This window comes from Bos indicus x Bos taurus, chromosome 3 (genome assembly GCF_003369695.1).
Source record: "Bos indicus x Bos taurus breed Angus x Brahman F1 hybrid chromosome 3, Bos_hybrid_MaternalHap_v2.0, whole genome shotgun sequence".
In the NCBI taxonomy this organism is placed as follows: domain Eukaryota; kingdom Metazoa; phylum Chordata; class Mammalia; order Artiodactyla; family Bovidae; genus Bos; species Bos indicus x Bos taurus.
This window is the reverse complement of record NC_040078.1, coordinates 95,830,849-95,848,514: the sequence shown is the minus strand read 5'-3', so window position 1 is coordinate 95,848,514 and position 17,666 is coordinate 95,830,849. Positions and strand designations below refer to the sequence as shown.

Genomic DNA, 17,666 nt, shown 5'->3' with positions numbered 1-17,666 from the left:
GAAAGACCTTCGATGCTGCATTTTTATCTGTTTTTGGCACTGCTTTTCATCACCTTTAACTGAGTGTGAATAATAACCTGATTTAATTTAAACAAATACAGGTGCTAAAGGTTCTTTATTTATGTATAACAGGGAATATTTCCAAGGCAGAACGAAGTCATCCTATGAAAATTCCTAACCATTTACTTAAAGAAATGAAGTATTAGATGAAGAAATTGCTTCAACATTCTTTTGCTTCACTTTTAAGGGAAGAATCATCTTTCTTTTCAGATTCATATTACATAAAACAAAGTCTGAATGGTGAGCAAAAATTCAGTGAGCCATAAAATAATAAAAAGACAAATCAGATGATTTCCAATTGTTCTACAGTCATTTAAATCATGTAACTACAATAGGATTGCCTTGAAATGAATTAATTTAATTTCCATGTTCATAAACCAGGAGGCTGTGATTATGATTGTGTTACCACCACCCAAAGTTGCATCACAGGATGTTGTGGCCACATGTGTAATTAAACACGATGAAATATATTTCAGATGGTAAACTCAAATAGGCAAAATATGAAGAATTATTCATTACTTACAGATATTATGATTAACAAACAAAGTAAATTTATCCTGACAGCTAGGAAAGGGAATTTTTTTTTCCTACTGAGAATATGGATGTATTGCTGGCTGTGTGCAAAAGAATGTGTGCAATAAAGCGATTACATCAATTAGCATATGCTAGAGTTAAGCTATTACCAACTCCACTGGACTGGTCCAGAATGTCCTGCCTTCATCACTGGAATTATTAAGAAAGTAAACTTACTAGTAGGATTATACATTAGATTTTCCTTGTATTTCCTGAATATTACTCGAAACAGATTTTTAACGTTCAACAACATATTAGAACATTAGAAAATACAGTACAAAGAAACATGTTTTATTATTGAAAAAAGACAAGAACAATGTATTTTGGTTTTGGTTTTTGGGTTATTCCTGAATTTAAGAAATCTTTTATTAGTTAAAGTATTTTTTCACAATTGTAAATAACTGCATATATTAACTACAACAGTTTTTATCTAATTAAATGTAATAATAGAAAAGCTGAGGATGAAAATGTTTATGATGATAAATCAAATACAATGATGACTTAAAAAAAAATAAAAGCCCAACTTATAACTTATGAACAACAGTATTACCTTGCTCTGTTGGCATCCTTTGTCAGATCCCAAGCCCAGGTTATAAAATTTTGACTCAGATAAGAGACAATAGATTCAGCACAAAGCATTTGTGAGCAGAACACGTTGGTTAATACACTTTCATCATGGTGGAGGTAGATAGCAAGAAGCTTTCTCTGAAAAGAGGAGAAAAGATTGATGAATTAAAATATCCACTAATGTAACCTTTCTTGAATTTTGAAAGGCACAATCAGTCAATACAAACAACAAAGATAAAAATTAAATGTTATTCCCTAAGAGTATCTGACACCTGGAGCTCCTAAAGCATCTACTAATATGAATACATTTTGCTTCGGATGATTATACTCTGTCTTACAGACTGCTGTCACAGATTCCTGTTAACATTTGCAAGCCTATCTCAAGCATGAATCAAAATAGGATTGCATTTTCTTTAAAGGAAATGTAATTACAATTCTTCATATTTAGTACATACTTTATAAGTAAAGGAAAAATTAATTCTGAGCTATTCAACAATACAGAGAAAAAAATACCGATTAAGATTGAATGCGAAAATCTCCTCTTACATATTTTTTATGTTTTTAACCTGAACACTGAAGAGTCTCTTCTACTTGAAAGAAAAAAGTCTGAAATAACTTTTGTTTTAGCTCCACAGGTAATTTCAAAGTCCTAAATGTTTTCCCATGTCAAAGTCCTTACTTCAGAACATGTGATTGATATCTACTTGCTATTTGAAAGGATGATAGAAAAATGTTTACTTCACATGAGTTCTTTCTAGTTTATATTTCAGAAAATATCCAATGTAGTTTCTCATATAGAAAATTATTCTTTCCTTTTTGCCTGATAAAACTTGCTTTCAGGAAATGACATTTGCTCTTTTAAATGTACCCTCTGTCATAGCTAGATAATCAATAAAATAACTGAAACTAAAAACTGATATTGAGCAATATAATTTGCAAATGTCAGCTTTAACCACAACAATGGTTGTTAAAGAACCTAAATTGTCCTTAACTAATTTTCTGGTGCTACCCTATAGAAGAGCTGAGTTTAAGAACAGCCAGTTACCAGGAAATGGAAAGGTAAAATATTATGATAAATACACAAACTAATCTGTGAAAGTCTGGTGAAGGACAATTTCAAGGAAGCTTAGAGTCCTTCCCCTCATATTGAAAAAGAATGTGATGATGAAAAAAAAAAACTGCTGTGTAGTAAGATGAACAAAAGAAGGGTTTTTATTATAACTCAGGGTTTTTATTTATTTAACCCATTCACAGAAGAAGGGTTCATGCTGATGAACATCTGATGCTTGGAATTATGTTGATAGACAATCCTAATAATAATAATAATCATTATTTTCTTCAAAGGAAAATTTTGTACTAGATGAGGGTAGCCAGAAGTAGATGCTTCCAAAATGAGTGTTAGTTACACACCCATTATCTACTTTAATCCCTAGAATAAACCTGTAAAATAGTATTCTTAACTTTATTAACCTATGAGGAAACTGAGCTTTAGAAACCTGACTTATCCTAAATTTCACAACTAATAAGTAAGTATTTTATCTGGGATTGGAATCCAGACTAACTGACTCCAAGCCTAGTGTTCTTTCTTTGATACTGCAGAAGTAGCAAAGAACCCAACTACACTACACTCCAGGCTTAGAGAGCTTGTAGAGTATTAAGGCACCAGATGCTCACACATCAGTACTTTTGGAGCCTCAGAGACAGCATGTAATGTGAATAAGGGCAGAACTCCTGAGTACAAGTAGCTCCAACAGTAGCTGCTTCCAGGTGTCAATTTATTCATTCAACAAGTATTTGTTAAAATATTCTTTGTCTCAGGCTCAGCAGGAAGCAGTAGTGATGAAACATCGAACAAGAAAGGTTTAGGGTTTTTTCATCTATGTTGACACCTGCATATAATAGTAGCTGGTATCTAGGAAGTCTGTAATCAGATACATTGTGGGAGAGAGATTTATCTGGAAGATTCCTACTCAATCTTTAAGGCTCAAAGTAAATGCCTCTATGAAGCCTTCCCTGATTCTCCAAGGCAGTGTTATGTGCTTCCTTTTTGGGCCTCTATCTCTTCTGTTATAATTGTTAACCAGTTTCCCCTCTAAACAAAGTCTCTCAAGGGTAAGGACAGGATCTCTTTTGGTCTTCTTTGCACCCCTAAGTTAGCACAGGTCTCAGCATATTTGAGGAAAGAAACAGGAATGCTGGTATGTATCAACGACAGCCCTCTGGCAAAAAAGACACCAAATGGTAGCCAAATCACTCTTAGTAAACGCATCTAGAAGTCTCCTGCTTTAGGGGTGGGAATGTGAACCCTGCAGCACTAACAAGTCCTCTTCCTAGAAGCTCTCTAGCCCAACAGACAGAGAGATGTCAACCTCTAATTCTGCTTGACTGTATCTCAGCAACTACATTTAAAGAGACACTGGGAAAAAGAGAGCCATCCATTTTTGAATCAGCATATTTTTAACCAAACAATAGTAATGGCTATATCTTTAAAATGCTTATTTCTCTCAAGAACACTGCAATGGAACATTTAGACTTTGGGAAAGAGATTAGCAATTTACATTGCTATATCACTGATTTAATTTGAATGCTCTTCCAAAACAAACACACATATACTGAAGAGGCTACTAAGAAACCCAACATGGAGAGTTCCCTATAAGTGCAGCCGACCATGTTGACTGAAACTAAACTTGGAAATCCAGGGCACTAATGCACAATATCAAGCAATAAAAAGCATCTCTTTGGCAATATTTAATTTAAAAAAAGAAGAAAGAGGCAGGCGAAGATCAGGCACTGTCTGTTTTGGAGGATCAACCATTCTGCATTTCAAAGCATTGGTCCCTGCAATATCCAGGTTACTGTGCTAGAATCTCGACTATTATATCGCGGTTGTGAGAGGGAGGGCAAAGATGTGTTTACTCAGTGATTAGGCCCTTAGAATAAGCCTCTAGCTCCTAGAGAGACAGCTCACCACTTATTCATTTGGACCAATTCACAAAGCCTAGGAAGATTAAACATCCATGCTGAGAAGACAAGCGAATGCAGACGGTGAAAAAGAAATAAAAATTCTTTAAAAACTCTGAGATGACTTCATTATTTTTCCACAAGGAAACTTTAGGAAAGTGTTTAGTTAGAGAAAAACCCACATTGACCTCTCTCTAAACCCTTAATCTTCCCTTTGTGGTGGCGCTGCTTTGTGGTGAGCGACTGGCTCGCCTCGCCCCTCTTTTCACTGGAAGCTGAGAGAAAAAAGGCTCTGGAGAAACAGTTTTCGTTACACGGACACAAACCCCTGACACTGTTAAACATGAGATGCCAGGAAAACACACTTTAAAAAAAAATTCTTACTTTAAGCTCTAAACTGTGAGAAAGGAGATGATACAAAGAGTATCAGAGAAGGATCTTCAGGTTGGGGGTATTCCCATAGCAGCTTTCAAAACAAAAACTGAAAAATCTTAAAATAATCTTTTCTCCCAAACATAATAACGCTTTCAACTTTCAACAAATTTTTTTTCTTCTGCTATTATGACAGTAAAAATAGGTAAAATGTTAAGACTTAATAATATGAAAATGCTACTAAATTTTGGTTACCTAAATCTCTGATTAAACTATAGGCACCTAAATGAAACCCCCCTAGACTCAGATTTCTGATTACTTTATTGACTCAACTAAACACCGGCCAAAACAGTGAGAACTGGGTTGAGCATATCAGAAAACTGCTTTTGTGAAGAAAGGGCATTTAGTACATAGAAAAAGCATAGGAAAATGTTTTGTTTTCCATTACTATAACCATTTTTCCCTTTGGCCCATTAATAATTCAGTTCAACAACATTTACAGAGTGCCTATGTGTTAGGCATCGAGAATATAAAGATGAATAAAACAAAGTTCCCTTGCTCTCTAAAAGTTGGGGGTCTGGAGGGGAAGGCAAATGCGGAAAGCAAAGTTTTAATTGCAGTGTTATATGAGAAGCAATAAGATCAGGGCATTTAAAGAATGTACATTTTATTTGTCCTTTCTAATTTGGCAGAGAAAGTGTAAGTCTGGTTGAGGAAAAAGGCAAGCAGCCTAGCTATATTCTCCTCAGACTTCCTCTTTGTGATCTAGGTTTTGGTAACACAGTTAAAGGAAAGCCTCCAAACATTAAAGTAACAGAAAAAACTGTGCTAAATCCAGTTTTGCCACTTAACAGCTGTGTGATTATGTGGGCAAGATGTAAAGATTGTGGATATAGTAGGTAAAATACCTATTTACAATGTGTGGCCCATAATAGGTGCCGAATAAAATGCAGCCGTTAGGTTCAAGATTCTGAAAATATCCATGCAAAATAAAGAATTTAAAGGCCATTTCAAGATAAATTATAGCCATAAAAATACAGTTTCTTCATTCCTCCTACTAGTGTTTGGAATGCTTAATTGTGTCCGCAATTTCAGGGCTTCACTAATCTTCATATTCAAATCCAGGTGCTAAGGTACTAAGTTGACCCTTAGAAAATGCCAGGGTGACAGCAACCAATGTGACCTGGCCCGGAGCTACAGTAGCTATTGTATTTAGACACTCAGCATCACCGAACTACAGAACATTAGGGCTGGAAGAAATGAGCTGGCTATGTCTCAAAATAAGCCAGGCACAGAGCAGACACTCAGAAAATATTTGCTGATGGACTGAAAAGAAAGTTGTCTAGTTTCTTTTTAGGTACCAGAATATCCATAATTTGTGTGTTCAACGATTTTAAAGTTGATATGACAAATAATTTCTAGAAATGGTATTTCATAGCTTTTTCAGGTATAAGAATTAAAATAAAAATACTTATCTTTGTGTAAATTGGGACCCAATTTTATTTCTCTATTTTCAGTTTCCCTTCTCCTTTTATATCATCACCATAATAGTCAGAATCATCACTCTTCTTTTAAGTTTGGGGGTGGTTTACTGATACAAGCCACTGATAAAATGATACAACAGTAAACACTCTTTTATATTTTACCTAGATTGATCAATTATTAACATTTCGCCATATTTGCTCATTCTTTTCATGTTTCTGTCCCTGAAACATTTAAAGCTGCACATATCATGACACCTCCACTCTACTTTAGTGTCTGTCTCCTAAGAAATAAGGATATTCCCTTACATAATCATTATTTCTTTACTCACATCTAAGACATTTAATATTGTTTACAATATTTACAACTTACTATTGTACAATTATCTAATACAGAGTCCATATTCAAATTTCTCCAGTACCTCAAAATGACCTTTGTAGCTATCTTATTTATTATTTTAAATATAGGCTCTAATTAGTTCACGGCCAGTTCTAATTAGTTCATCCAGTTCACTGCCCACTTCCACAATCTTGTTCCTATATATGGATATTCATAGATCCAGCCAGCATTCAACCAAGACTCAAGCACATAGTAAGAACTTTGGCACAGCAACATGAAGCTACATTGTCTGGAAACAAATTCCTGCTGTGCCACCTCCCAGCTCTGTGACGTTGAGAAACCTATTTCTCTTTTCTGTGCCTTGGGTGACACATAGCTTTGGAAGTCCAACACTCTTAGATGGGAGTGGTGACATGACTACTATATAGAGGGGGTCCTTGGGTCTAGGCATGAACAACAGACAGGCTGCTTCTTTATGAAGGTGATATTTGAGCTGAAATTTTAACTTTAGGTGATAGTGGAAAAAAGGAAGTGGAAAAGGATAGTGGAAAAAAGGAAATGAAGAGTGGAAAAGGCCCTGTGATGTCAATGGCCTGATATATTCAAAGGACTCCAAGCTAGTAATTTTGAAGAGTAAAGAATCAGAGTGCAGACTGATTTTGGAGCGAATTGTGACACTCTGTCTTTTTTTTTTTTGCTCCTAAAACTGAGTTCAGGGACCAACTGATAGCAACCAACTAGAGAAGTTCCGGAAGAAAACAGCCACCTAGTGAAGATGAAGAGATGCTAGGATGGTATCTTTTCCCTCTTACTTCCTAAAGCAGATGTTGGAATGGCACTCTTGAAGACACAGTATATGTCTGAGATGTCTTTGAGTCTCACACTGGGAGATTGCTCGTGTGAAAGTCATAAGTTAAACAAACAAACAAACCAAAAAGCCTAAAGCAAAATTAAACTCTCTTTGTAAAATAAGGTAACAAGTGTTCACTGGGTACAGAGCTTTATCAGTTTGCATTGTTCAAACTGTATTACTCAGGTCATAAAATATCTTTGAGAAAGATAAACATGTGTCTAAAGTTCTTATGAATAAGGAAATTGGAAGCCTGGGACTTCCCTGGTGGTCCAGCGGTTATGAATCTGCCTTCCAATGCTGGGGACACAGGTTTGACTCCTGGTTAGGGAATTAAGATCCCACAAGCCGTAGGGTGACTAAACCCACGAACCATAACTAGATAGCCAGTGTGCTAAAACTAAGAGCTGAACAGTGTGCTGAAACTAAGAACTAACAGTCAGAAATAAATAAATAACTGTTAAAAAAATAAACTGGAAGCTCAATTGACTGGCTGTTACAGCAAACTGTTTTTACTTTTCTTTTCTGTGAAATATTTACTTATATTGCTTGCCCCTGCTGGGTCACTGTCCTCTTTTAATTGATCTTTAGAGTTCTTGATGGGGCTTCTTGTTCTTCATAAGCATATATGCTAGAGAAATTAAGTTCCCAATACTTTTAATAAAGATACTGGGCAGGCCCTGCTTAACATCAGAAATACTTTGAGTTTCTTAATATAGTTATTTATAAAAGACTGTAAATGACAAGGCAAATATAAAACCAACAGATTCTACTGAAATGCTTCAGAGGAAAGAAAGGTCAGAACACATTAGTGTAGGTCTATGACAAAAGCAGTATTATTCTCTGTTTTGTTAGGCACTCCAAGAAGGGTGTGGGAGAAACAGGATACTAGAAGATACACATGTATAAAAAGGTATACAAAAGCTAAGAGGCTGTGAAACGCAGGAGTCAAAAAGTTTGTAAACTACACTGCGCTATTATTGTACTATGATTTTCTAATCATTGCCTGATACTCCACAATTACACATATACAAACATACACAGTTGCTCAGTCTCTGCCACCAATTTTTCCCTTTCCATCCATTCTATTGATACAAACTGCCACCACAATACTTATTTCTTTGACAGTGTCACCCTCTTCTTCAGCACTTTTAAAAGCTAACTACTACCTCACAGTAACAATAGTCTTTAGCTGGTATTCACGGATTTCCATGTTGAAACCCCAGTCTACTTCTCTATTTCAGTCTGATTTCTTACTGCTCCTTTACGTGTACCAATTATGTAGGCCAATTCATCTCCCCTAGTATGTGCATCTGAATAGCTTGGTTACTGTGAAGGTAAGGATTCATTATTCCAAGGTGGGTTAATTGCCAAGGTACTTTAATCTCCATTTCAGAGAAAATTTTGGCTTATATAGTCAGTTTCAGGTTCCAGGTTCAAATCCAAATCTGCCTGATTTATTCAATGTCCATCTACTAAAAGCAAACAATCTTAAAGATGTTTCACAAACATTTTGAAGATGTTTTGCTTATTAATTTCTTGTTAACCTTGTGAGGTATGCACTATAATACAAATTTTTAAGTTGATGCTCAGAGAGATTGAGTAACCTAATTTTAATAGCACATGGCAAGTAAATGGGGGCTCAGAATTAAATATAAGAATTCCCATTATTTCTCTTTCTACCGTACTCTTTATATTTAAATGAAAATGTTTAAGATTAGATATGGAACAAACTTCTTAAATTTATGAATGGAATACTTAAGAGATGCAATTTAGCTTTTTATCCTTTACAAATAGGTAGTATGAGTAACAGATACTTCCTAGGGACAAGGAGGGCTCCTTAAGAGAAATGATACAAATATGACTAAAGCCCACTAAAAAAAATCAGCCTTGCTTTTCATATTTTAATAAATTTTACCTACACAGCTTTTTGAATATGGTTATATGGCTCTCAAAAAATGGTGAACAGCAATAAATCGAGAAGAATGCTTCACACAGCAGCGTATCTTAAAACTAATTAATTTTAACTAATTTAAAAAATAATTTTATTATAAACATTAAAGATTTTTACAACTTTAATTAGGTAGATCTGATAACTCAGAGAATTAGAGGCAAATTCTAGATAAGCTAACTATATACTGTTTAGTGGAAATATCTAATTATAGAACAGCATATTTCGTATGGCTGCACTTCTATAAAACCCAGCAACATTTTTACTGATGTATATGTTTGGAGACTTTTCTTTTTTAAACCACATTTAAAAGTGCTTATTTTCAGGTTTAGGATTATGAGGTAACTTAATTTGCTACTTTAAATGTATCTGTATTCTTTTCTTTTAACAAACATTTCATTTATATGAAAACATACTTCAAAAATTATACTAGCATCATAGTTCTTATCTCATACATGTGCCAGATGCTATCCTAGCTGTCATAAAAAATTACTCTAAAGACACTGTCTGCCTTTAAGGAATTTAAATTGAAAGGAAAACAAAGACATGATGAACAAACTGCATATTTTCCAAAGCACAAATTGGTCTGTTTGGCTGATTTTTCTGGATGAGAGAGTGCTAGAAACTTATCAATTGCAGTTCTGGCTTCAGATTTGATTAGTGCTTATTTCTTTTTAAAAAACATTGACCAGGGATGGTTTTTAGGTTCTTAACTTGAGGAAGTAGAAACAGCACTACCTTGTTGCTTAGCTGCTCAGTCGTGTGCGACTCTGCGACCCCATGGACTGTAGCCTGTCAGGCTCCTCTGTCCATGGGATTCTCCAAACAAGAATTCTGGAGTGGGTTGTCACTTCCTTGTCCAGCACTACTTTAAAATGGGCCAATTTTTTAAAATGAGTGAAATAAAACCTGATAATGAACAAAGTACTGTTAGAGCAAAGCATTCATTTTAGAGCTATAAATGCTCAAATGGGTTCTCAAGATTCCTTTATGGAACTGTTCTTAAAGTTAAGAACAGTTTTTTATTATTTTTTTACTCATGTACTGCATAAAAAAATCAGTTTTGGTATTTTTCAGATTATTTTCCATTGCAGGTCATTATAAGATATTGACTATAGTTTCCTATGCTATACAGTAAACTTTATTGCTTGTTGTGTATCTATTTTCTGCGACCCATGGACTATACAGTCCATGGAATTCTCCAGGTCAGAATACTAGGGTGGGTAGCCTTTCCCTTCCCCAGTGGATCTTCCCAACCCAGGAATCGAACCAGGGTCTCCTACATTGCAGGCAGATTCTTTACCAACTGAGCTATCAGGGAAGCATTTATGAGGAGATCCCACTTAATCCTCAAAACAACCATATAAAGTAAATACATATTATCATCAAGCCTTCTTTTTTCTAGATTAGAAACAGGCTCATTACTTGTTTGGGAACACAGAGTTACTAAGTGGGAAATCAAGAATTAAAGCACTGGTTTCCTTAATTTATGTGTTAATATTTGGAAACAGCACTGGGTCTGAAGTGAAGATCTAAGGAAGTATAACAAGATTACTGCTATCAAAGCCCAGTCTCCCAAAGGGCAGCTGGGAAAGGAACAATCTTTCACCTGGGACATAAGCCCTGGCACTGGGATTTTTACTGCTGTTGATTTTTAGTCACTTACAAATGTCTAATCATTCTCTGGGGGGCTTTGTGTTGTGAAGAGATCTCAGGGACAGCAGAACTGAGAAAGAAACTTCTTTAGGGGAAAAAGTCCCAAGGAATCATGGGTGTGGCTGGTGGTAACTTCTGCACTATAATTAAGGAGGCAAACCACTGGCTCTTCCTTATCTATAGATAAAATGTAAGCTTCATTCAACAAATATTTTTTAAACACCAGGTAATGCTAGAGCATCACAGACCCCTCTATGCTCCTGTTGATGTTCTTAGCCTCATCATACCAGGCAATCCAACTCTCTGTCTTGCATTGTTTCGCTCTCTGTCTTATTTTTTTGGTTGTACCTTCCCTGGTAACTTAGATGGTAAAGAATCCACCTGCAATGCAGAAGACCCAAGTTCAATCCCTGGGTCAGGAAGATCCCCTGGAGAAAGGAACGACAACCCAACTCCAGTATTCTTGCCTGGAGAATTCCACAAACAAAGGACCCTGTCGGGCTACAGTTCATGGGGTCACAAGCAGACGGACACGACTGAGCAACTTCCACCCTCAATTACAATCTTCTGGTATTTCCTTATGACCTTCTTTTTGTTTAGAATTCTATTTGCCTGTTTTATTTATCTTACAAGATTTAGGTCAGAAGTACCTCCTCTAGAAATCTCCCTGAACTTCTAAGGTCGATGAAGTACCTCTCCTCTTTGCTCCTATAGCATTTTACATTTATAGCATTTTATAGATCTATTTATATATTGTTTTATCTTCCTTACTAGGGCTTCCCAGGTGGTGCTAGTGGTAAATAACCTGCCTCCAATGCTGGAGATATATAAGAGATGCAGGTTCAATCCCTGGGTCAAGAAGGTCCCCTGGAAGAGGGCATGGCGACCCACTCCAGTATTCTTGCCTGGAGAATCCCAAGTACAGAGGAGCCTGGAAGGCTATAGTCCATAGAGCTGCAAAGAGTCGGACATGACTGAAGTGACTTAGCATACATCTTCCCTACTAGACTGTGGACACGTCAAGGACAGGAAACCTCTATATCCTAGGTCCTTAAATAGGCATACAATAAATATTTATGGCCTTCAATTCAATCAACATCCCTAACAGTTAAGGGCAAAGAAGAGATCATAAAACCGATTAATCCATTATCAGAAGTCAAAACTTTCCACAAAATACTTAAACACAAGAACTTAGAATACCTGTTTCACTGAAGTTGGAGCTCTGCTTTGAACAATATTGTAAATTTCTCATGAAAAAGGCAGAAAGAACGTGAGTACCCTCACCAAGTGCTCTCAAATGAAATCAGTTTGAAGCAGTTTTCATTAAGATGGATTGAATGTGTATCGTGAGAAACACTTTATCAAATGTAGTGTTTTACTTAGTGATTAACTATATACCAGTTGATGAAGCTCCCCAAATCCTTTGTAATCCCACCACTCCAATAAACATTTAATGAGTATATAAGTTCAAAAAGCCTAGCAGAGGATTTAAACCTTCAATCTTGTTTTTATTTACTCTTGGAACTCAATTTCTCACTTCAAGTGAAGATTGCTGGTGCTCAAGGCTCATCTGTTGCCCTGGTAAAATTAATGTGTCTCCCACAGTTTAAATTAAACATGTGATGTTTAAGATGAAAGAAATTTAGTAACAATCCCACAGTATCGGTCAAACTTGCCTTAAAATGTTTGAACATAATAGGAAAACTCCTTTCTTAAAAATGATTCATTCAGAAGTTTTTTAAAAAATACCAAAAACAATTTCTTTTAACTTTCAAATGTGCAGTCTGAAAGAAGAGATGAGTTTGATAACTGAATACAGTAGTTTAGCAGTTAGCACTGAAAAGCTTCTCGAAGTAAGACGGTATAGTATAAAATACACTTTTATACATTCAATCAAAAGAACATCTGCACTTTTACTTGGCCTCTACTGCTTACCCTTGATTTGCCTTTGGTTAAGTAATGTAGTTTTCTGAGCTTCATCATCTCTACAATTGGAATACTGATATTATGTATCCCTATCTCATTGGTTTGTTGTGGGGTTGAAATGAGGTATGTATGCATAGGAAAAAGCTTCACAAGCCATAGTACACCATTAAACCTAAAGCAGTAGTACTATTTCTATACTTTCTAAACCATTGTTTTTAATTTTAAAAGAATCTGTATATAATTTGGTTGATGACTAAAATAAATGTTTCTTCTCAGATTTAATTTTGAATAACTTATCCACTATGCAGATAAATCTTAAGTTTAGAGCAATGTAATAAATGATACATAAACTGCTATTGATCTTCAACTTGGAAAAGAGAAATGAAGAAAGGAAAAAACCCTGGATAAGCAGAAAAAGATAAAGATAGTTTAGGAGTCCAAAGAAGTCAATGGATTTTGACATCAATCTAATATAAAACAACACATTTAATTACATGAACCAATGACTTTCAGTTGTTAAAATACTAATTCACTAATCAAAAAAACAATCAATTGTTTCATTAGAAATACCACAAATTATTAAGAATTTATGTTCCTCTAGGGATCAGCAGTCTGAATAAATCCAAATGCCAATTTACTGTACAAAGACATTCAGTAAAAAGTTCTTTCATCTATTACATATTGTATATTTAAATAATATATCATCACTGAAAGTTATACTGTTTCTAATAGCTTTTAAAATGGAATTCAACAGATGACTATGCCTATTTGGGAGCTATATTTAGGTTATAAAAGACCCTTGTATTTTCTGGTTACTCCAACTGCTTAGCAATCTTGCTGGAAAGCAGAGACAAATTAACTCCAAATACATTCATACCCAGGAATGAATTGAAAAATAGATTATTTTAAAACTATAAATATTCTTTCAAACATATTTATGTTCAATAATAAGTGATTGTTTAAATACAATAACATCACCATACAATGATGGACTCTATAACCATTAAAAATCTGATTATAATAAAGTATTCAGCATTACTTAAAAAGCATTCTTGCAAAAAAAAGAAATTCACCTGAATCTAACAAAGCTTTAAGCCTTAATATCCATTTCTCAGGAAATACAGTGATAGAGGAACAAGTTAAATAATATCACAAGGAAACAATCACACAAATCAAGAATTTAGAACAATTTGTAATCATCCAACATGATTTCTTCACAAAGCAAATGTCATAAAAACAGGAGGTGGGGAATAAAGGGGGTGTTTGCTTAAAAGGGTATAAGAAATCTAACTAACAAATATAATTTGTTATCCTTGACTGGATCATGGTTTCCCAATCAACCAGTGAAGTTTGAATATGCACTGGATACTAGATGATGTTAGGAAGTTATTGTTAATTATGTTACAAGCAATACTGGTATTGTGATTCTGTAGGAAAATATCATTATTTTTGAAAAGTGTATGCAGCTGCTTTTATGGGTAAACTATGCTGTCACCTTGAAATGGCTTAGCAAAAATAATGAATATATAAGGGTATCCTAACTTATGCAGTTTGTTTCAATAATTTCAAAAGTTTAACTGCTAAAACTTAAAAAAAAATTTGCAACTTTAGATTTCTTTTATATTTGCTTTTATGAATTAAAATAATAAATTCAAAATTATTTCTGCTCCAAAGTTTGCCATTTTCAATCAGAGGGACTGAAACAAAAATTTACCATAAAAATTTATTAATCAAAATCATAAATCTAATAGCATAAATAATGTAGATAACTAAATTTCAAATGCTGCTTCTTTATAAGTATGTAGCAGTTAAACTTTTGAAGTTATAAGGCTTAAAATTCCATTAAAACTTTAGGATGTCCTGTATATAAAGAAGCAAATATGGGGTAAAATTTTAGTGATTATTAAGTCTAGGTATAGGTGATTTGAGTGTTTATTGTACTATTCCTTTACTTTTTCTGTATTAAAAATTATTTTAGTAAAAGTTGAAATATTATAAAATAAAATTAAGGAAATGATCATATAATATTAAAAGGTGAAAATAAGCTGTTTTAACAGGATTATAACATGACCAATTTCTTGTTAAATGTGTAAATGAGTTCAACAAAATATATAATAAAAATATGGAAAGAACATATATCATAAAGCTAATCTGCATTAGAATGTATTCTTTGTGCTTTTTAGTATCTTCCAAAACCTGTATAGAAACTATAACACTGTATTACTGTAAATATGTCTTCAAATATAAAATCCATTTAATATAGTTTTAATAGTTAAAAAATTGATGGTTAAAACAGACTTTACATGGGCTATTCAACTATTCTTAGGGTAAATAACAGTTTATATTTCTTAATCTACTTCACTGAGCTGTCAATGACAGATTTAAATTGATCACTAATTACTGTCTTAGAATTCCATTTTTCAAAGTTGTTTTAGATGAATTTTTCTTTACGTCATAAGTAGAAACTAGAAATTCCAGAGCCATCCTTGCACTCTATTCTCAAAATTCCTAATTCTAAAACTTTTACTCTAACTCCATCTACACATTAGTCCTTCCTTCCTCCCTTTCTTCCTTTATTCATTAAACATTCAGAGTATTTACCTAACCAGGTGAAGAGCAAGATGAAAGGTATTCTTAACAGTAAGGCACCATTAGAAAAGAGTAAGATTACGGGGAAATACAAATAGTACACTACTACTACATTAATTAAGTGTAAGGCAGGAAATGGGAAAAGCTGAAGCTGTACAGGTAGGCAAGAGCCAGATAACTGAGGCCTGGACTGCAGTGTCAACATATAAATAGAATAATCACATAGAATCTTCTTGCTCAAAATATAACTACTGATTTCTTGTTACATATTTCAATCTTCTTGATTTTAAGATCACAAAGCTCATTTCTGTATTCAAAGAAAAATCTTTTTGTTGTCTAAAATGACTTTTAGGAAAAAACATTACAGTTATTAGATATATACTATTAGAATCATTTGGGGAAAAGACTGAAGGACAAATCCTTTAGCAAGAAACTGTCAATCACATAACTAAAAAGAACACAAGTACATAGCCTGGTCTCTTTTAAGCATGTCCATCCCTTTTTCCCCCTTAAAAAAGAAAGAAAGAAAGAAAGAAACCCTATTTCAAAGCTTGACAAAGTCTTCTGCAAGAGCCAGTAGTACTCTTATCATACTACTGCTCTCTGACTGAAATGGGCATCTTGGTGATGATTAGGTTGGGAAATGAACCAAAAATCAAGTCTTCAATCTGAAAAAAGAGGAAAACATTAAGCATTGCCTCAGGCCTGGTGGTAAACCTACGGGATGCATTGTTTAATTAAAAAAGGTAAATTGCACTTACATCTCGGGCTTTCACATAGAAGGCCTCTTGAAAAGCTGCTTCTAATGAGCCAATAAAAAATACAGGATGGCAGTCACCATATCTATAGGAAAAATTGTGTCTATTAATTAAAATACATTTCAAATTTACTTCAAGTTTCATAAGTCTAACCAATAACTTTTAAGTAAATGTTGGGGCTAATGTCTCTTTCAGTATAGACAAAACATTGAAGAATTTCTTTAAAGGCGTCATTAGTGTTTTGAACTCTTCTTGGCCTCTAGAGATAGATCAGAACACTGGAATTGTAAGTACATCAAGCAAATGGACTTAGTAAGTGCCCCATTGCCATTTATAAATAGTAATTCCTGGTTACCTATTTCCCTAAGATTTTCTGATTACAACAGCCTTAACTTTCCATTTTAGTTCATTTATTCTGGAAGTCCAACACAGAGAGAAAAGATGGTCCCTTGCTAAGTTTCCAAATTATATTACATCAGAAAATAGAACTAAAGAGAAATATCATTTACATGAAAATTTAGGTTTAAATATTTAAACACCTTAGGAGAATCTCAAATACACAGAAAAATTTGTATTAGACTATTAAAAGAAGAAATGCTAAATGATTCCAAAAAAATTAAAAGATTCATTTACATTTAAAAATGTTTAATTGTCTTTTTATCCAATAATTTAAAAATATTTTGTTTGTCCTAGGATATACTAAAAATTAGTATCCTATACCTAGTCTTTTTGGACTTCCCTAGTGACTTAGCAGTACAGAATCTGCCTGCAGTGCAGGAGATGTAGGTTTGATCTCTGTTGCGAAGATCCCCTGGAGAAGAAAATGGCAATCCACTCCACTATTCTTGCCTGGGAAACCCCATGGTCTGAGAAGCCTGGCAGACTATGGTCCATGGGGTCACAAAAGAGCTGGACATGACACAGCGACTAAACAACAGCAGCCTAGTCCTTTTGCAAATATCGTCAAGATATTAAATTAGTAATCCATTTATTATGCTTCTATAATGACATAGAGATAAGATAAATACATCTCTGAAGTGGCATAAGTAGTTTATAGTTATCTGATTGGAACACTCTATATTCACTATCAGGACTATATTTATAGATAAATGTATACTTTAAATACTTTAAGGATAAATTTTAAAACAATCTATGATTAAAGTTGTTTAAAAAAAATCACAGTAGCATTAAAAGAACATTAATTTATATAGTTAATGTCCTAACCCTACCTTGAAGAAAACTCTGCTGTAAATTGTAATAAGGCATCTCCTTCATTTTCTGCGTTTTCTGGCACTAAAAAACAAACAAAAGAAAAAACAAAAACAAAAAACCAAAACAAATAGACACAAAAAACAAACCACATAACATCTAATCCCACATATAAGAAATATATTTAATCAATAAAGAGGAAATAAAATTAAATTTTCGCTTCTGTGATATATCTGAGAAGACATTTTAACTCCAGCTACATTAGAAGATTTCATCAAACCTTAAAAAAGAACCCCCAAAAATGTCAAGCTCATGAATTTTTGAAAACTAACTGACACAGTCTTGCTAGGTATTCAAAATATGTGCCAGTCAT

General features: G+C 34.1%; 1 protein-coding gene across 2 annotated transcripts in view; it reads right to left on the bottom strand.

The window, feature by feature from the left end:
* The window catches only part of FAF1 (Fas associated factor 1), a 499,974-nt gene that overhangs the window by 135,012 nt on the left and 347,296 nt on the right, over positions 1-17,666 (bottom strand). For both annotated transcript variants that reach the window (XM_027537300.1, XM_027537301.1), the window contains exons 11-13: positions 17,314-17,377; positions 16,088-16,169; positions 1,184-1,338 (exon numbers count right to left, since the gene is read on the bottom strand). In XM_027537300.1, the coding sequence (XP_027393101.1) occupies positions 1,184-1,338; positions 16,088-16,169; positions 17,314-17,377 (301 nt within the window). The remainder of the gene's footprint in view (positions 1-1,183; positions 1,339-16,087; positions 16,170-17,313; positions 17,378-17,666) is intronic.